Genomic DNA, 21285 nt, shown 5'->3' with positions numbered 1-21285 from the left:
CCTCTGGCCTCCAGGGATCATCTGTCCCTGAAATTTTGCAGGATACTTGAGCATCTGGGAAAGGACAGGTCTGCCCTGGGGCTGTGGAGGGCAGCAAAGCCCAGGTGCTATGCACCTGGCATCCTTGGCTGCCACAGTCAAGGCATCATCCTTTGGGGCAAATCTGAGGGGCTCTGCTGATCAACCTGTGAGCAAAGCTTCCTGAAGGCATTAGCACCTTCCAACTCCATTGTTTGCCTCTGACCCTAGAGATACATAGGCCCTCCCACTGACAATAATAGCCTGCTGTGAGAGGCCCCTGGCTGGTTACATGCAAAGGTCTTGCTGTTTTTCACCTTTGTCCTGAATAAGTACCATCCATACTGTATGTAATTACACGTTGATGACCCAACTCTTTGCTTGTTGGCCCTCACAGCAGAGGAAGCATTTCAGTTTTCCTAAGATCTTGGGAGTCATGGCTTGACAGGTATGTATGAGAGAAGAACCAACTGTTCCTTCGGATTCCTACAACTTTTGGTAGGTTTATACTTGGAAGTAGAGACTAAGTTTCCCCTCCAAAAAGGACTACACTGATATCCCTCATGGGTCTTAGTGTACAGGGCTGCCATGGGGCCTTCTGGAATATGGCAGCTGATCTTGATCAGGCACGTTGCAGCAGGGCCACCAGCTGCTCCTCAGGTGAGGTCAGCCTACATGCAGATTACTCTGGGGTCATCCTGACACAGCCCCAAATGTGGGCAGGCAGGCAGGCAGGCAAGGCTGGGGATGATGGCAAGTTGGTGAGGTGTTTACATAACCATGGGTCTGGCAGTAGAGGAGGCTGATGTCACATAGTGGGCTAAAAGGTTGGAAAGTGGGAAAGCCAGGGCACACCCAGGAAAGCTCGCAGGCAGTGATGGGGAAAGGGCTCTGATAGGAGCAGACAGCATCCTATTTCTGGGCCCTGGTGCCCTGGGCAGAAGCCTATTCTCAGCAGTTTGGTCTGGATATTTCTGTTTTATGAGGACCCAAAGCAAAATGCAGGCTTTGCTGGGTTTCTCACCGACTTTTCCACTTCCTTCCACATTTACTTGCTCTGATTAGTGTGGTTGCTTATAGTTCTATGTTGGAAAATTCTGGGGCCACTAAGGTTTAGTGAATAAGAACCCTCCTTGCATCTGGCAGGCACTTGGCCAGGCATGGCATTGGTCATTTGGACTTCAGTGTTGTCCTATCAGAGCTTTTTATTTTAGTAGTGGGTTCAAGTCTCAGACACTTAGTTGTAGGCAGACTAGAAAGTCAAAGGAAGGCTAAGTGAAGGTGGTATTTGAGGCTTTTTTTTTTTTAATGTGGGTATTGAGACTTGAATTCAGCCTAGAACTCTTGGTTGGCTTTCTTGCTCACACTGGCACTACCTGCTTGAGCCATGGCACCAGTTTGGCCTTTTTGCTGGTTAAGATAGTCTCTCACATGCTTTTCTAGCTGGGCTGGCTTTGAACTGTGATCCTCCAGGTCTAAACCTCCTGATCCTGAGTAACTAGGATTGCAGGCATGAGCCATCAGTACCATGGGCTGCGTATTGAATTTTGGGATCCCATGTAACCGCCAGGTGAGATAGGAGGTGTTCACACCTCTGGGTGTGTACTCAAGCTTTGTTAGGGAAGGGGCTATTCTAGCAGTAAAATTCCTAAGTGCCTACATGTCTCCAAGCCTCCAGAGAGTGCCTAACGTTTGTCTTGATAGGGCAGAGCAGACAATTCCCAGCTCCTCTCCACTTCCACCAGTGGGTCCTCTGTGGTATTACAGAATCAGAGGAAATGCAGATCTCCTCCAACATTTCTAAAACTCTGGCATGGCAGGTCTTAAAACTGCCGACCAAGTTGAAAATAAATCAATACCTTAAAACATTGCAATGAATTTTCCAACTTTAAAGGAATTTCACTTTCAGTAAGAGGTGCCAGGGGAAAGCTATAACTCAGCCTGCATCATACACAGGTCAGAAAAAAAATCTGAATTTTGTTACTTTGTTTAAAAAAGTGCCCCATTGGGCCTTGAGTGGAGTGGGCAAAGCCACCCAGGCACCCATAAGGCATACAGAGGAAGATGGAAATGCTGCAGAAAGGTCCTTGGTGTGCGATGTGGAGCTGGGGAAGGAGTCTTTACAACAGTGGCTGTTTTTCTGATGGCAAGGCCTAGCACTGCGCTGGGAAGCAGGCTGGCTTTGGTGTAACATGTTGGGTTTCAGTATGGGAAATTTATCAAGACCATGTAAGCTAGTGGATTCGTTGTGCATCCACTTCCATCTGACAGGAAAGGCAACAGCCAGGTGACACCATTTGTTTTTCCCTTTTTGCTTTTTTGGACATGCCTAAGACATGCCCTTCCAGAAAGCTGAAGTCCAGGGTAAGTGGAAGGCTTGGATTAGAAATGTAATGCTGTGGGATCTTGGCAGTACATAGTATTACCAGCATTGCCCAGCCCCTTGTACCAGACAGAGAGAACTGGAAATCACAAGTAAGACTTGGTTGTTGTTAGTAACCGGATTGCATACTTGGATATGGCAAATGTTTGGAAGGAACCCTGGGTTTGCATGGGGCAGCAGAAATGAGTGTGAATGTACCACGCCCTATATAGACAGCAGGGTGACCTTTACCTTTAATAAAACCTGGGGTTCAGGCCAAATGGCTTCACTGAAATCCAGATGTCATTGCTGACATAGTCCAGAAGTCCTCTTGCCTCCCCTGTGTAGGACATCTGAGGGCCTCGTCACCCTGATATGGTCTTTGGTAACAGAGCTCATTCTCACTGTTGCCATTAGCCTGTTGCTGGAACTCTGGTTGCCTACCTGTCCCTGGAAGCTTGGGTTGATGCTGAGGGCAGACTAAATGAGAGGCTTTGGGGACCTTTCCTTGACCCTGATTCAAAGTAGCCATGGTGGAAGGACCACTGCTGTTAACAGTAGTTGCTAGAAGCTACCAACAACATGAGTGAAGAGTTCCCTACTAAGTAATAGACCACAGTTTAACCCATTACCTTAACATGGTATCAAACCAAGAAAGCTGGGTACCAGTGGCCCATGCCAGTAATCCTAGCTATTCAGGATGCATCTGAGGATGGTTGTTTGAAGCCAGCCTAAACAGAAAAGTCGGTGAGACTTTGATCTCCAATAACTAGCAAAAAAAATGGAGGTGGACTGTGGCTGAAGTGGTAGATCCTTGAGCAAAAAAAGCTAAAGGACAGTGCCAAGGCCAACTTCAAGCCCCAGTATGGCACCATTAAAAGAAACCATCAAAGCATTGTGCACTCCTCCTGGGACCTCCTAACAAGGGGTCTACTCCTCAACGCATGTGGTCATCAGAAGGTTTTGTGCCAGTGGTTCTTCAGCACCAATGGGGACTTAACTAAAAGGCCTGGGTGACTGCTCTGCAAGCCCATTGTGTCAAGCTAGGGAGGGCCCCTGTGCACCTTCCAGTGGTGCTAAGGTCCACAGTGGAGAAGTGCCCTCCTAGATGAGAGCACAGCCTGCCATCTTAAACATGCCACCATTTTCCTCACCTTTTACCCCTACCCTCAGAATGCTGGGATCCCTGCCCACAAATCAGAGGAGGGGACTGTCAAGTTCTAATCATGACTTCTGTAATTCTGCCTGTGTTTCTCTGCATACCTCGTACTGCAACTTCATCCCTTAGCATTCTTCTTTAGAATGAGGTGAAGCCTGTGGCCTCCTGCTTCTGGGAAGAAGAGAAGGAAATAATTTAACTTCTTGGGCTTCCCTGGCCCAAGGGAAGTAGACTAGCAAGCCATGCTAATGATGAAAGTCTCAGGGTGACCCATGTGAGTGCCTACAGGGTGATGATAATAGGATCCCTGCAGACCTGTGGGTAGGGAGGGAGATCACCTCAAGGGAAAGGGGACCGGAGATGTAGAGGGGCATGTGGAATGTGAATCATGGTTGTCACCTCAACATGGCTCTGAGTTTTGACTAGGAAGCTACATCTGTTCAGCCCATAGGCATGTATTGAGCACCTGCTGTGCCAGATGAGCATAGTTCTGACCTCAGTCCTCCTCTACCTGGCATCTCTATGAGATGGAAACTTTATTTTTACCTGAACTTTCTGCGGGTTGCCAGGAGGAAGAAACAATAAGGTTAGAGGGTTGCCAGGAAGGACATGGGCACACTACAGGTGTTGAGGTCTGTTTTGTGCCAGTTTTTGGCCAAGTTAGTAGTGGACTTAGTTAGCATCTGGGAAACCATGTGCAGGTTCCTGAGCTTTCCTTATTATGAGGGGGACCATGACATTTTTTTGTGTCCTAAGCACTGTCATAGGTCTTATGGAATAAAACAGACATGATCACCACTGCAGATGCAATTTAGTTGGGTATGGATGGAGAAAATGGCAGAAAAAGGATTTTCCCAAAAAATTTCAGTTTCTCTTCAGGGATGATACTGAAACAGGCCAAATAAAACCTTTCTTCATCAGAGGCGAAGGAGCTGGCAGAAAGGAGCTGGGCTCAGAGGAGAGGCGCAAGGAGGAGCCTGGACTAGCCAGTAAAGCATTAAGTTTCTCTGTTGTTTCTTGTTGGTTTGTTTGGTTGTTTTTGCTGTTTTGTTGGTGGTGGTTTTCAGACAGTTTCTCTCTGTATCCAGGGCTGGGCTTGACCCTGGTGATCATCCTTCCTGAGCCCCAGAATGCTGGGATGGATTAGGGACTTAGCCATTGGGTGCATATTGAGGATATGCTGTATGACCAGTAGAACTGTGTACAGAAACAAGTGTGGTGGAAACTGGGAGCCCACTTAGGAAGCCATAGCTACACAGGTTGAGGGAGATGGCAAGAAGAGATGACATGATCTGTGTCATTCTTGTGTAGGGGCTTGCTCATCTTCTGACTCGTTCTAATTTTTAATATATTCTGCCAAAGTGAGCACCATTTGGAAGCACTTAAGAGGTGAGGAAGAGGTGGCTCAAAGGTGTAAGACATCACTGTTCTCTTACCCTTCTGCGTGGCTCTCAAGTTGGCATCACTCATGGAGGGATGGGTCCCAGGGCTACACTCATGACTTGGTGGCTGCATCTTTCTGGGTTTTGTGTTTCCCTCTGTAATCAGCTTCTCATTAGGCGACTGATGTGTGTGTGTCTCTCTCTCTCTAGTCTTCATTTGCATATGTTCTTTGCTATAATTATGTCTTGAGAGCATAGCATTTTGTTTTTGTGTTTTTTTAAAAACTGAAAACCTGTGAGAAAGAGGTCCTTCATATACATATAGACAGCCTTATGGATTCCTAACCCCTGCATCCTACTCTTGTGACATTTGTCAGCTATAAAATTGATGTTGAAAGTCACTTCAATTTGCAAATTGGGAAATGCTTTCTATGTGAGGTTAAGGAAGTGAAGGGAGAAAGGTAGAGAAAACTTCTGGACTCAGTTGCCTTCAGACTTCTGAGGGTAATACCAAGAGTAGAGGTATGGCCATAGTCTTAACTTGATCTTCAGCTAGTGCTCATGGAGCGCCCCCTCTCCCCCTTTGCTTTATTCCCTGGGTTTTTGCCCTGTATATTTGTTTTTGCATAAGAATAAGCCTGGGACAAACTTCAGTCTTTATCATGAGGTAACTTGGAATCTTTGTGGGGGAGGGGGAGCAGGGAGCACATCTTTTACCTCCACATGAACTTACAATATCGGTTAGTTTCTCCCTATTCTATTTATCTTGTTAAATCCTTACCTGTGTCCTGGGTACTGCTCCCCAGCTCCAGAAAAAGGAAGTGATTTGCCCTTAGCAGTGTGACTGGTGTGTGCCAGCTCAGGGCCAGAGCTCCAGCCCAGGCTTTTCTACACAGAACTACCCAAGAGGCTACCTGGCAAGTCTGGAGTGGGCCTGCACCATCTTTGGGCCATCAGAGTAAGTGACAGCATTATGTGAGGCTAGGTGGGTCTTGAAAAAAGGAGAGCAGAGAAGGGCATCCTGAGAAAGGCCCCTAGCATGAGCACAGGCATAGAGCACTGGGAACTCCTGGGAAGAGCACAGCACAGGGTGGCTCACACACAGGCGCTAGTTGGAGAACTGAAAGCCTGATTTGTCAGTAGCCTTGCATGTTGGTCTAAGGAGGAGGAACCTGCAGGCATGGTGGGGCTGGTGGCTGGGACTTAGGCCGGGTATATTTTAGGATGGTGAGTTCCTATAGTTAGGGAGAGAACTGTCAGCCCCCCAGGAGAGGGGGATGAGGTGTCACACCTGGCAGTGCTCATTTCCAGAAGGTGTGAATATGTGACAAGGACAACACATAGATAGGACAAGTAGAAGTTTGGGACTTGCTCTTGAACCTAGGTTTAAACTGTGATCTGCTCCGTGCTGGCTACGTGGCTTTGGTCAAGTCGTTTTACCTACTCTGAGTCCCATATCCTTTTGTAATGTACAGGAAGGCAGTAATTGTCCTGTGACAGCCACCCTCCCAGCATGTACATGCAGGAATTTATGGGGTAGTGCAGTACATTACCTCCATCCCGCTGTTTTGTTTTTGCCAAATCCTCATAAGGTGTAATCATGTGTTTCACTCCTCCTCTCTCTTCCTAACAATTTGTGGAAGCCTCTTTTCCCTGAGAGAGCTTCAAGCCCCTTAGCAAGGGCCGGGGTGATTTCCCTAGGCCTGCTGGGCTTGGTCTGGCTGTTCTAACAGGAAAGCCGTATGGTCTTCCTTTTGCCCACGCCACTCTGTGGATACCACCTCACTTGAGTCTTTGGCTCTGTAACCACAAATTGTTCTTCGCCATATGGAAGAGTGACCTCTTCTTTAATAACTGGGACTAAGACGTCTTCTTCCTTTGGGGAACTCAGCAATCCCAGCCTTTCCCCTGAGCTTTTTCTCTGCTAATCACAGAGAGCTCAGCTGAACCTGGCTCTGAGGGGACCAATTGAGGCAATTGGCAGCTTTTATTTCACCCCCACATTTAATAAGTTGAGAAAGAGAATTCGTTAGGGTATCCACGTAGCTAACTGCCAATTACCAAAGGTGTTTCTAGAGACAAAAAGTTTACCTCGGTTGGTCTTGAATTCCACCCAGGACCTGTTTACTAGCTAAGGGATGTAAGGGAAGCCGCTGGCTCCTGACTTTTCAAGACAAGAAAGGTTTTGATGCATCCTGGATGGTAGACACAGACAAGATAACTCTGCCAGGAGCCCAGCTTACTGCTGGCCACTTACAGAACCCTCCAAATCCATATCTTGTGTCTCACCCAGTGGTTTTTCTTTTGGGGCAGTGGGCAAGCTTTTTAATACTAGGATTTGGGGCAGCACACACTGTGAGGAATCAAGAGGTTTAAAATGTCACCAGTGCAGAGACAACAGGAACACTGCTGTAATGGGAGTGGGTCTCCAGGTATGAGAATTTGGACTCACCACCCAGACTGAACCTTCTGACTCTGCCTTGAAAGAAAGCTGACATCTGTTTGGGTGGCATCCTGTCTTTGCTTTCAGCTCCTTTTGGACCCTTTTATTTTGGAATATTCTTCTGTCCTTAGGGCCTGTCAGCTGTGTCCTCAGTGTAGTAAGTGATGTGCGGATTGTTACCTGCTGAGGCAGAGCTTACCCCTCTTGATAGTGTTGATCTCCTTTAAGGAGGCTCTGCTTAAAGCTTTCAGGGAGAGGAGCCTCTTTGCCCTTGTTAGAGTAGACTCTAGGGTGATGAGCCCTAAATGCTTACTGACCTGATTCCCCTGCCATGGCCACGTAGAGTGTACTGTTCTGGGCTTAGAGCTGTGGGAAGCCCGTCTTGCCACTTCTGTGTGACTTCCTGGCCAGCAGAGGTTAGGGTCCTGCAGAAGCCTCTTCGTTTTTATATTCTTTGTATTATGTACCCTTTTCAAACTAAATGTTAGGACATTTGTCCAGAAAAAAATGTATGGGACTTAATGTTGTGATATTTCACAGCTCTTTGTGGAGTTGTTAAAGCTATAACCTCAGAGCCATGTTCCTGGGGTTAAGGCCTCCACTTAAGAACCCCTCTGTGGATCCAGAGTTCTTTGACCAGTGAGGAAATGAAGTATCCACAGAGGAGCAGGGAAGGAGCCCTGGGAGTGGGACTGGGATCTGGGTCTCCAGCTCTGCTCTTGCCCCCTGGGGACCTTTGCCTAAGGTTGTATTCGTGCCTCTGCACCCCAGGTGCCATTCTGCCTTTCAGACTCCTAGGGCCAGCTCCCACTAGACACAAGTCAGTATACAGGATCCGGAAGGGGAGGGTGGGGGTGTTGCAGGTAAGAGGGAAACCCCTGACTGCACAGATTGATCTGAGGAGTCCACAGAATTTTAGGCCAAAGCCAAGTTTCCATCTTTTAACTCTGCTCTTCCTGTGAACCCTCCTGCTGTGGCTGACTTAGACTCAAATGCTAAGCCAGTCCCAACTAGCCACATGGATTTCATGGTCCCTCTCCACACAAGCAGAATGTGTTTGCACACAGTAGGATCTTTGAGAGAGGCCTCCTGAAAAGCCGGGGAGAAAACAGTGGAAAGAACTGTAGTCAAGCCAAGGAGCCTCGTGGTTCTGTAACGGACTGGCTCTCTAGCGTCAGAAAATCTGTGGTCCTCTGTGCCTCATTGCTCCCACCCAGCCCTGAAGGTGTGTGGGGGGGGACAGGGGGAGAGATGTGGCCCAATATAGCATGGCTTCAGGATTGGACCCTGGTCCAGCTCTGTCCCTTCCAGCTGGGAGCCTGGAAGGGAAGCCTATCCCTCTGAGTGAACCGGGCATTCTTCCACAACTGTAACTGCTGGGATGTTCAGTGGGGGATGTGGCAGAGCACGTAGCAATGAAGATGGAACTCAACCCAAGACAGGGAGCTTTGTAATCACATTTTTATATTAAAATACTGTCATGTTGAATAAGTAATTCTGAGAATTTCAAATTGATTTTTGACATGTACTCACAAGTTTCTATCAATCCCTTGGTATTTGAGCTCCTGAACACCCAAAGCCATTTGGTAACCCAAGCTGCTCCAGAGCCGTAGCACACTGTCCATGTCCTTAAGGAGTAGTCTTAAGAGGTGGTGTGATTGGGTTGTCAGGCATGACTAATGGGGCTGCTCACTGGAGGACAGTCCCTGCAGTGTCTCTTCTGTACTTGCTCCCTGGGAGGAGACATGGGGAGGGGCCAGGAAGGCTGAGTGACAGCTCTGGGAGGAAAGCCTGGGTAGTAACCAGACCAGCAGGAGCTGAGGCCCAAAGCAGAAAGAAGACTGTTAACTCTAGAGGGTTGGAATTCATGCCTTAGCAAGTAAATGACTTAATGGAGCTGTCTGTGGGTCTAGGATGCTTTTTGAATTTGATTTAAAGCCGCCTTCACTCTTTTGTCCTTCTTGCTACATGGCACCTGTTACATATGCTGCCAGTGGCCTTCATACCTGGAAGAGTAGGCATTTCTTCATATAAGTTGAGAAGATGGATGCTCGAGGGATTCTTAGAAAGGTCAGAGCTAATAAGTGGGAGGTCTGTGGTGTAAATTTTGCCCAGGCCTTTGACAAATCACCCTTTTGCCACTCTTAATAACCTCCCCTTACATCCAGAACTTGCTCTTAAGGACTAGTCAGCTGTGGTCCAGCTACCTTGCTCTAGCATCCTGGTCAGGTCTTTCAGATTGCTGTAAACTGCTATTGAGTTCCTACTGTGAGCCTTTGTAGTTGCTGATTTCTCCTTCCCCTCTTTTCCTGACATTTTCTTTGTCCTAAAGACAGCATTCTCCTGGGCATTGTCTCTCTATTCTTTCACCCCGACCACAGGAGACCCACAGGTTGTGCTGTGGGCTGCTTCTAGCATGGTAATTCATGGCTTTGCCCTGCTAGAAGATCCATGGCCGCTAGCTCAGCCTCAAGGGTAGATCTTCAGAGAACTGGACTCCCTGGACTCAGTCCCATGGCTGACCAGTGCAGTTCATATGCTGGGCCACTGAAGCCTGGTGTGCCAGTGTGGTATCTGAGTACAAGCAGCCAGATGTGTTGTGCATTGCACAACAACTTGATCCCCTACTTAGGAGGGGATCTTGACAGACCTTGCATTTTCATATGCCTTCCAAGCCTGCTTACTACTCTGCAACATGATATGCTTTGACTTAACAACCCAGCCTTAGTTTGCTCATCTGTGAAACAGATAATTCCTAAATGGACAAAGGAATCATTGCATACCACTGAAGACCTGGGGTGTTTAGGTAAGAGTGCATTTTTGGCTGCCCACTTGGTAATACCACATAGCTATGTACTTGGATCTTGTACTTGCCAGCCTTTTGCAAGTTGCCAACCATCCTTCATCACTGGGAATTCCTCATCTGTGAAGAGAATTTTCTTTCACAGATAAATGTGCATATAGAGCCAGGGGTATATGCTAGGGCCTACACCTGTATCACAGGTGCTTGGTGTCTTTCTTACCATCAGGTAGGACTGCTATGCCACTCTGAAGCCTACAGTGTAGGCTGTGAGCCACCTTCAGACAAGTACCAGTGGTTGCCTGGAGTGCTGGCCATCCTTTGTGGGTATCTGAGACAATTCTGTGTAGCCCCACAGCAAACAACACATATCATAGTAGATTGCCAGCTTGTATTACAGACTTCTAGATCCTAGACTTCTTCATGTTAGCTTCAAAAATCTGTCTTCAGGTGTAAGTAGTCAGAAGGCTCTGAGAATACTTCTGCCACCTTCTGGCTGCCCTGGGGCCATTACAGCAATGGATAGCAGACAATTACATCAGTGAGGACCAGAGGGCTGCTCTCTGTGAGCCACCCTGCCTTTATTCCCCCACAATGTAGAGGATGTAGGATGATTTTTAAATTAAACCTTGACCCAACATTAGTTCAGGACAGTCCAGCCTGTAACACCCTAAGAGTCAGAGTGAGCTCTGATTGAATGCCATTCTGTGCCAGATTCTGAAACAAGCAATTTACTCAGTGTCAAAGAGACACTATCTGCATTTTCTAAAAAGAGGAGGCTCAATCATAAAAGTGGCTAGTAAGTAGTAGAACTTGGTTTTGAACCTTTGTCTGTCTGCCATTAAACCTGTGTTAAGCCTTCTCTTAGAGGACCAGAGTGAGGATGCTGTATTTCAAAGTAGTTGTGACTTCCGAGACTTTATACATATTGTAGGACAGTACAATTTAAAACCAGAGGTCAGAGCTGGGGCAGTTTTTAAACAATCCCTACTTAATTTCATTTAGCCAAAGAAATGATACTTTGAGAGTAAGGATGGTCCTTTATTGACTAAGATGTTCAATGTTTGCAGGTTGAGTGGGGGCAGGAAATAGGTAGGAGCCTTTGCTATCCCTGGCACCATCCTCATGCTGCCTGCTTCTCAGCTCTTTCTACTTTGTGTGCCAAGCTGTTTATGGCTTAATGGGAACAATTTGGTTCCCCTGACTCTTAGGGGGGCAGGCCAGACAACTGCACAGCTGGCCAAGGAACTCGCTGGAAGACTGCTCACTGACTAGTTGGCACTGCATCTGTGTCTTGGGCATCAAACCTGTTCAGAGGCACCTAAGCCCCAAGCCTTTTTCTGAGTGTTTCTATTTATAAATGTATTAAATGGGGTTTCAGCTCCACTCAAGCTCTTGTCTCTCTAGGCTTGGGTTAAAAGTCCTCTGCCACTTGCTTCCTGGGCAGCCTTACCCTGAGCTTCAGTTTGCTCATCTGGCCAAACCCATCCCCACATTGTCATGAAGCCCACTGCACATTAGCACCATCTTCCAGCATGTTTGGCAATTGTGCCTTTGCCTTCCAGGAAGGCTCTGTGGTCAGTGGGGTGAGGGGTGAGGGTGTACTGAGAGGGACAAGCAAGTCTTGGCTGAGGTTGGAAATCAGGGATTCAGGCTACAGTCCAGACAGCCAAGAAACCTGATAATTTCTTCTTGCTAGGATGGAGGAGTATGGGAGGGCCCTTGAAGGCTAGGACCAACACCATCCATGGTACTACAAATGTCAAAGAGAGTTGGCTGCTTTAACCTAGACACATGACCCGTGTGGTTCTGGTTGTTCCTTCCTGTTCAGGCTGTATAAAGAAATTCTTTGCATGAGGTTTTGTTTTCTGCTTTGTCTTATTTTGTTTTGCTGTGCTGAGGATTGATTGAATCCAGGGGACTACTGAAACGCTGTCCCACTCATGTGTGTATGGGGTTTAATAATGGCATCCATCCGTACATAGTGTGCTTTGACCACACCTATCCTTCCATTGCTCTTGCCTGTCTCACTTCCACCTCCCTTATGATCTTCCCTCTTGCCTTTGTTTCCGTTTCCCTGTAACTTCACAAATTACAGAAAACATGTAATGTTTGTCTTTTCTAGGACTGTAAACTTTATTTAACTTACTGCTCTCTATTTCTATTTGCTAGGAAATGACAATAGTTCATTCTTACTGGCTGAGTAAAGCTCTGTTCACCATGTATATATACCACACATCTGTTGATTGGCCCCTGGGCTGGTTCCACAGTTTGACTATTGTGAATAATGCCTCAATTAAACATGGGTATACAGGCAAAACTGATTGGTTGTTTGGTTTCTATTTCATGTTTAAGACAGGATTTCGCTACCTTTGCCCAGGTTCCTAACTCTGCCTCCTAAGTAGCTAGAATTATAGGCATGTTCTCCCCAGCCCCTAAACTTTGCAGTGAGCCTACTCTGCAATGGGTTCTTAGGGGATGGTGTATACTCCCTGATAGGATGAAAGAGGAGCAGGAAGCCAAGGTTCTGTCCTGCAGTCAGCCATCAAAACTCTGCTCTGTCTCCCCAGGAAGAGCCAGGCTGACACCATCCTACTAAGACAGCACAGCCAGCTCCAGAGCTGAAGGGAAATGTCAGCTTTGCTTCCTACAGGGGGCCTGGTGTTCATTTCTGGTCCATTGTACAGCTCCCTGCCTCCTCCCCTCATTGTCAGTAGCCATGGGTATCCTTCTGAGGAGGTTCTCCTCAGTTCTTTGCAGACCATGTTGACTGTGTGATCTCCCTGGCTTCTGTTGTACTTCACAAAGTTTTACATGTTGATGGTGAGGGTACCTATTGAATACTCATTTCAGCCTCCCAGCTGTTCTCTCTCATCTACAGGAAGCAATCTACAATCCAAGGACTGGAGGTGGCTGCCAAATCATCAGGGAGTTTATATTTACAATGATTGCTTTTTCTCCCAAGTAAAAAACTGAAATCAAGACCCACAATGGGAGTTTTGTTAAGAGGAGTTAGCAGTCAGTGGAGCTGGAGCCACATTGACCTTGTTTAATAGATTTAGAGGATTCACTGCCCGCTGCGTAGAAGTGCCTGGATGACAGCCTAGTCTGGGCTTTTCTGTTGGAGCTGTCTTGTTCATTAAAATGCACTATTTCCCATTAAAAACTCTAGCTCAACAATGTGCTATGTATTCAATACTGTCAGGTGGAGGAAGAGGAAATTTTACTGTATGGGAGGGTGTTACACAAAGTTTATTTGTCCATTTTCTGTTGCTAATAATAAATTGCCACAGACTGGGTAAATTAAAAAAAAAAATTTATTTTGGCTCATGGTTCTGGCTCCAAGTCAGATCTGGTGATGGCTGTTCTTGCTGGTGGAGTTTTATGGTGGCACAGGGAATCACATGACAAGACTGGAGTCTCCTGATAAAGTTACCAGGATTCATTAGGGGTGGGGAGGGGGGTGGGGGCTCCGCCCTGAAGTCTGTATCTAATCCTTATCACTTCCCAGGTGACCCACCCATCCACAGACTGGTCAGATTGATTTTACTCCCTAAATTCTTCATAAGGGGGTTAAACTGCAGCCAAAACTGAGAGACAAACCATGTTCCTGCTTTCTGGCACATAGCTACATAACTTAAACTTCCAGCTTGACCCAGACATGGGCTTGGTCAGTGTTCAAATGCCACACATCTCTCATTTTCTCTGCAATATATCATTGAGTTGATGGATCATTTGCTCAGTCATCCTTTATTTTGGCCTTACAAGTTATTGCCATGTAATTTAGGGCAATAAACATCTTTATTCACAAAATCCTTTCCATATTTAGGGTTTTCAGAGATGCTGTGCTCCTGGCAGTGGAGTTATGAGGTTCCAAGTCTAAGTACATTGAAAATTGTGAAAGCACATTGTCAGTCCGCCTTCTAGATGCTGTCATACTCCTTCAACACTATGGGCAGGGTCCTGATGCCCTCAGCCAGAAGATTCATCTTATTCAGTAATCTGAGTGCAGCCAGCCACTTAAAAATTTTAGGTAATTCCAAGTGCAAGGACAATGGGAATTACCGCCTAGATGGCCTGCCCCACCCAGGACAAGGCTATACTTAGCTCTGATTAGGTGGCTCAGAGTATGGGGATGGCTCACGTCTAATCTCTATAGGCTTTTTTTGTTTTAGGTTTCCACTTGCCCAAGTCCCTGCCAGGCAGCTTCAAACACTAATAGGAAGTGTTCTTACCAAGTTGTAGATACCCAGTCACATACCCTATAGTGACATTCTGGTCAGTGATGGGCCATGTGCTGACATTGTATGCATCTTGTCTTGTTTAAACCATGATGTATTTCTCACAACACCTCTCTATCATTAGATCACTGTCATTAGGTCACATACGACCTAATCTTTATAAAAATATTTAATGTAGAATAGTGCTGAGAGTAAGGAACAAAGGATTTGAATTGGCTCTTGTTCAAGGGTCAGAATCTGCCTAACTCAGTTCTGGCTCCAGAGCCCTCAGCCTTAACCCTAGCAGCATGGCAGAGTTGGACCAAGCAGTGGACTTGGAGAAACCTGACTCTGATCAACCTTTGATGTTGGTGGGTGAGACTGAGCCTTCAGTTTAGTTTCTCACATCTTAAAATTGGGCAATGAAAACTTCAGTGGGTTATTGGAAGGCTTACACAGCGCAACCATGAGGAGGTGGAGTGGAAGGGCTGAACAGGACCGGGGCTGGCAGGGTCTGTTTCCTGATGGTTTATGAAGAAGCTTGAGTGGTAGCTGGAGCCAGCATCTGTATTTGCTTCTAATGTCTGCCTTGGTTGTGACCTGAGAAATAAGAACATGTCCGTAATTGTCAGAGTTTATCGTGATGCTCAGGTTACTCAAAGTATTTAGAGAGGACTCAGCCCCCAGCATACATACAGTTTCAGAGCCACTCTGGGTTGGGTGCTGGTGCCCCAGGTTCTGAGCAAATGTCAACTCCTTGCCTGCCTTCTATTTTCCAGGTCGATCCCTCGGGACCCACAGTCTCATCATGCCTCGGACAGGACAGCAGAGCGTACAGGTGGTGGCTTGACTGGTGATCTCCTAACAGCTTCGACCTCCGGCAATGTGAAGCTTTTGTTTGGGATTCCCCTCCTTTTGGTTGCGTTTTGTTTTTTTGTTGTTGTTATTTTTTTCCTGTCCTTTTTCTTTCCTTTTAATTTAAGTCATCGAGACTTCAGAAGAACAGAAAGTTATGCTGTGGACAGGCATCATTTAAAGAAATTCAATGTGGACAAAGCATGTGTAAATTTTACTGTTCATTTCTGTAAAAGGTTAGGGAGCGATTTGAGTTGTGTCATTTTCCTTCTGATTTCTCTGTGCGTCTCGAGTTCTGCTTGTAGCATCTCACTCCCTGGAGAAGATCCATCTCCCCAGAGAGTGTTTGGGGATTCTCTTGGAATAGAACATGAAGACATAGGAGTTTTCTGGGCCACCTTCCTCCCAGACATAGGACAGCTGGACTCCTTGGTGGGCTGTACTGGCCAGCCCTTGGACCTCACACAGGAGCAGAGGTGAAGAGCTGCCTGGATGAGGAAGGCCAGGGCTTGGCCAGGAGGACTCCAGAAAGGAGCATAGCCTGCAGGTTTGGTTCCCTTTAAGCTGTTGGGAGTCCAGGCCACACCAGGACTCAGTGGTAGGACTTGGTTTCTTCTGCCCTTTATAACTGGGAGGCCCAGAGGGAGAAGGCCAAGGGCAACCATGCCTACTGCTGCAGTGAGCAGCTAGTTGCGCAAGCCTACTGTCTGGTTAGGACTGTTGTGCCAAACCTCTTTCTGGAGCACACTGAGTCCTCCTCGGATGCCATCAGCATTGTTAGCTCAGCAACCCTCACCTGCTGCCTCCAGGATCGCCGGCTCCCCAGGTGTGCTGCAGACTCTGCTTGGGCCCTAAGGTCTTGTGACCATTGATTGCCATGATAGCCGTGTCCTGAACTGGCTGCCACCTGGGTCGTCTCTTCAGGTGTGCCCTGTTGCCAGGGTCCACCATGTTACATCCAGTGACATGTCAAGCGCCATCTTCCTGACCCCTTGGACTGTCTCAGTGGGTGCCCATCCTCATGTTAGGCCCCCTCCTTCCAGGCTGCTGCCGGGAGCCCAGCTGGCCATTCCCTTCTCTAGCTTGGACGCCTTTGTCTGCTCCATTGCTTTTCCAGGTTTTTCACCTATATTTATGGCCAAATGGGATAGGGTTTCTGGGGGGAGGAAAGGGCTCGTTTGTGTTTGTTTTTGTTTTTCTTCCCTCCCCACCCCCCAAACTAGCATTAAACTGATGGGGAGGTGATTGGAGGACATTTCAGTTGGTGTGTGACCAAGAGGGACTTGCTCCATAAGCAGCAGTCCTGTGGCCCTGCAGTGCCCAAGTGAGCAGCACGTTCAGCCCCCACTTGGCTGTGCATCTGTTTGAAATTTTCCAGCCTTATCTGAGCCCCTCAGCTGCACTATGAGATTTCTTCTTCCCCTTGGCAGAAGGCTCACTGCAGTGTTTGGGATCCCATGGGGCTACAGGTGGCAACAAGGCTCTTTCCTTTCCCTTCATGGGCTGAAACCTGTTAGGATTTCCTGGCCCTTGTTTCCTCTCCTCTGACTTCTCAGGCAGGCTCCTGAGTATATTGTGAATGGCAGCTAGGAGGGGTAGATGGAGAGGGAGGGTGGCAGGCAGAGGTGAGCCAGCAGCCTCCTCTGATTTCAGAGCATGCTGCTCCTCTGCTCCACCTTCCTGCCTTCCTTGGGGACTCATCGCTCCATATATGAGCAGATGGGAAAAACGGTCCCTAAACTTGGAGCAGACAAAGGCCTAGCAGGTGACCTGCTTGTCCTTTTGTTCTGCTCAGCCCAGGCTCTTGGCTCTAAATGTCAGTAGTCACTGGAGGTCACAGGTGGGCGGCCTGACAGGGGCAGCCTACTTTCTCGCACCTTATCTTCCAGGACTTCAGCCAGCTCTGGCTCGATGGGACCTCCTTCCCTAGCTCTAACGAGGGCCAGCTCTTGAGTCCCAAGTGCCTGTCCCTGCCTCTTCCCCTCCGTGCCCTGCACTGTTATGGTCTGTGGGCCCACCCCCGAGGGGCTCCTGCAGTCTTTACAGAACTGCGCTCCCAGTCAATCTTAGACATCAGCCACCACCTGCTGATTCCCTCTTTCTGCCTCCACCTGGGTCTCGGGCCTGCCAGCAGCCATGACAAATCATCTCAGCACCCAAGTTTGTTAGACACCTTACAACAGTAGTTCTCTTCCTGGATGTATGAAAAGGGTAGACTGTTGGGGGACTGTCCTGGCCTCAGCCTCCTGGGAGAGGAGTCAGCAGGACAGATCTTAGTGCCTTATTCCTTTGTCCTCCTTGGCCAGACTCCTGGCTCAACCAGAAGCACATGGCCATCTTCTCCTTCTCTGTCTACCTGTCATTTGCACTCACACCTTCTCACCTGCGGATTGCCAGAGGGGAAAGAAGGTCCTTACCCCCAGCCCCCTTACACCCAAGCAACACCCGCCTGTCTCCAGGGCACTCCAGGTAGCTTTGGCCCTAGACAGGAGAGCTGCTGTCCACAGGTACAACACTGTCTTGTGTCCCCAGCGGTCCCTCCCTGCCTTTACCTCTAGCCAAAAGGTCACATCTGCTGCTTCCAGACTGGCTCCATCTCACCCCATTCTGGGTAAGAGGATAAGGGGACTAAGGCTCAGGCCTTAGCCTCATCTCACACCAGCCAGAGGCGTTGGACAGGTAATGGAAACTCAAATCCTCCCACCCTGCTGGGGGTTTGCTCCCATGGCTGCCTTTCAGAGGGAGTGTGTTCAATGTTTACTTAAGAAATAACCCTGTTTACAGCTGGAGGAGAAATGTGCCCACCCTAGGGTGGAGATTTCACTCTGGACTGGGCCTGGCCTCCTTTATGGCACTGCCAGTGGTAGCCATGGAGTGAATGTAGGCAGAGAAGATGGGGGCCCTTCATTCCCTCTCCCTGACCCTGTGGTGCTAGGACCTCTTCCCCCCTCCATCATTCCCTCCCAGGAGTCTCAGCTACTCAACATATCACTTGTCTCCTATCCTAGAAAACCAGTGTTTGGAGCAATAAGATTATTATTTTTGCTTGAATTTCTAAGAAAAGGAAAAGAGCTGGTGGTGTGGGATCTTTTAATGTTATTACTGTGTACTGTGTAGAAGAAGACACAGGGATAGATATCTAGGTTTTAGCCTTCCGGTATCTTGGGAGTTTGGAAAGAGTCAGGCACTACCTGCTAATAAGGAGGGGACCCTAACTACCCTTGCCTTGTTCCCTATCACTATTCTAGTCCTCTTCCCTCAAGAGTACCTCCAGCCTCTCCTTCCTTCCAGGGTGCTGCTGGCTCTTGTTCTAGGTAAATCTCCTGGTTAGTCCTCTCTTTGACTTGCTCTTCCCCTCGCCACCCCCAAATCTGTCTGGTTAGCTGGCCCACACTTAGCTGCTGGGAGTCAGAGCTGCAGCAACCTCCAAACAGGGAAGCTTCGTTATTCATCTCTCTAGGCCAGCAGATTTGGGAGGCTGAGGCCCAGAGATAACTAACTGCCTCAGACCCTGATCCCACCCTGGCTTTGAGGTCAGGGACTCCTGTCTGGAGAATGCTCTTGGCAGGAAGTGGGGCTGGGGTGCTGGATCCACAGCCCCCACTTAGGGATGACCCCACTGCCCTCAGTTGCCTGAGGCCCTCCTCCCCCAGGGCTGCACAGGGTACCTGAAGTTGCATGGACACACACACACACACACACACACACACTTACACTTGTTTTTCCCAGGCAAGATCATAGGAGGAAAGAAGCTGTTGGGGGGCTTTTTAAAGAAATGGTGTGCCCCAGGAGCTTCTTGCCGTCTGCTGGGTAGAGCATTCCCGTGGCCTCCTGACTTAGGTGGGGCAGATCTGATTGTGAGGGAGGGTTTAAGCCAGGCACAGGTTAGTTTCAAATACTAGTTAATCTGTTTTCTCTTATTTTCTTTTTTGCACAGAAGCTGGTAATCTAGGACCTACGTGTGAACAACTTTATATGAATATTTTTTGTACTTGGTTTACTTGGGTTGATATGATACATTATATTTAAGTTCCTCGAACACTGTGGATCCCCTAATGTATGAATGACTGAGGCTTTGTAAATTAAGGGACGTTTGTGTGAATAAAGTTATTTGATGGGGTCAAAGAAGCCATATGTGATTGGAAAGCTGTGTTTTGTGTTTTTGTTGGCACCTGCTTGGGAAGAGCGAAACCAGCTCATGGCATAGCATCACAGTCCCATTTGGTTAGTCCCTCGAGGGAAGGACTCTCCCTACCTCTGTTGCCATGCTGCAGAAAACTGGCCCATGTCCTTCAACACAGGTCTTCCCATTCCAGATGGGCCAGGTGCTGTCTGAATTTATGCCACCACACTTTGCTGGGGGAGAGGGGGACTGGACAAACATTGGTGGTCCCTCCCAAACACATCAGAGGCCCCCTGAGGGTGGTCCACACTAGAAACCAGACATGTCCAGCACAGCAGGAAGGCCAGGTATATGGGAGGCTAGGGCTGTATGAGAGGAGGCTGAGGGGAAAGTGCCCATGTGCAGAGAGAAGGGAAAGAGTGCTCTGCTCTGCTCAGGCCATAGTGGTTGGATTGGGAATGAGGAAGAAAGCACACAGCCCACATCTCCTGCCTGAGTCAATGAAAGCCAGGTTCTACTGGAATTTGTTAAAAAGCTAGGCACTTCTGGTTATTCCACCACATTGCTTGATTGTTGTGATGTGTGTCCTTCTGCTGATGAGAAAAGGAAAGCCTGGGGAAATCAGGATGGCTGCGAGAGTATGTGGTGGACAGGGACTTCTGCCATTGCCATCTGGAATGCAGACAGCCTCACTGGACCTCCATCTCCAGATGTGTTTTGGAGGTGATAATATTACCTTCCAAGAGGCAAAGGCTGGACCTAGTGGGCCCAGTAGGGCCAGTTCTACTGGAATCGTGCTAAGCTGGTGAAGCTCATCATTCCAGGCCTTTTCCAAGGAAACTTGTGAGCCCAGGAAAAGGAATAACCTAAATCAGAGTCAGGACACTGGAATGTGTGTGAGAGGAAAAGATGCAAGCAGGCCTCTTGCCCAATCTGGGAGTGAACTTGCTACGTTCCAGACCCAGGGTTTGGGATCCAATGGCTCCTGGGAACAAAGCTTCCTGTCTGTACAAGATTTTTCTGTGCTTGGCTTGTCAGTGAGCTGGAGCTTGAAGACAACCAATAAGTTTTGTTTGGGTTAATAGCTTTATTGAGGTAAATGACCCTTTCCAAGTGTACAATACAGTGGATTTCTAGTATAATGGCAGGGTTTGTATCTGAGTACTATCACCTGAAAAAGAACACTCACATCCATTACCAGTCACTTCCCAAGTATTCTCCACCCTCATTTGCAGTCCCTGGCCATTGTCAATCTACTTTGTATCCCAGGATTTGCCAATTCTCACAGTATACAGATGGAATCATATAACATGCGACCTTTTGTAGCTGGCTTCTTTCACAGTATTATGTTTTCGGTTACCAAGTTTTCCTCTACATTTTAGCTGTCCACAACACTTGAACATTTGGGTGGTTTTTACTTTTTGGCTATTATGTTGCTACAAATACACAAAAAATTTATATAGAGTTCAGTGTTTAATTTCATTGGATTTGTAGTAACATTGTTGGGGTCTGTCTTAATAACTTTTTTTGTTTTGTTCTGTGCCAGTACTGGGGCTTGAACTCAGGGCCTCATGACTCTCACCAGGCTTTTTGAGCCATGAGGCTAGTACTCTACTACTTGAGCCATGGCTCCAGTCTAGCATTTTTGCTGCTTAATTGGAGTTAGAGTCTCATGGACTTTTCTGTCCAGTATGGCTTTTAAGTGTGATCCTCGTATTTCAGCCTCCTGAATAGGATTGTAGGTATGAGTCACAGCACCTGACTATTGTTATATTTTTGTGTGTGTGCCAAATTCAGACACTACCACTGTACATTCCCACAAATGGCATCTTTAGCCACATCCTCTTTTCTAATGGGTATAGAGTAGTCATGGTTACAGATGGTCTGCCCATTGGACTATTAATAGTGAATAGCAATGAAAAT

At 47.7% G+C, this 21285-nt stretch overlaps 1 protein-coding gene across 4 annotated transcripts in view; it reads left to right on the top strand.

Moving 5' to 3' along the window:
* Positions 1-15487, top strand: part of Stk35 (serine/threonine kinase 35) — a 35759-nt gene extending 20272 nt beyond the window's left edge. For 3 of the 4 annotated variants that reach the window (XM_070006909.1, XM_070006908.1, XM_070006907.1), the window contains one exon: positions 15164-15487. In XM_070006909.1, coding sequence (XP_069863010.1) covers positions 15164-15234 — 71 coding nt within the window. In that variant the 3' untranslated portion in view covers positions 15235-15487. Of the gene's footprint in view, positions 1-415; positions 467-15163 lie in introns of all 4 variants that reach the window. The other variant, XR_011368728.1, reaches the window with a different exon arrangement.
* The last annotated feature ends 5798 nt before the right edge of the window (positions 15488-21285 follow it).

This window comes from Dipodomys merriami, unplaced genomic scaffold, assembly GCF_024711535.1.
Source record: "Dipodomys merriami isolate MVZ:Mamm:240054 unplaced genomic scaffold, mDipMer1.0.p SCAF_7, whole genome shotgun sequence".
NCBI classification, from domain to species: Eukaryota; Metazoa; Chordata; class Mammalia; order Rodentia; family Heteromyidae; genus Dipodomys; species Dipodomys merriami.
Note: the sequence above shows the minus strand (reverse complement) of the source record. Positions and strands in the feature narration are given on the sequence as shown.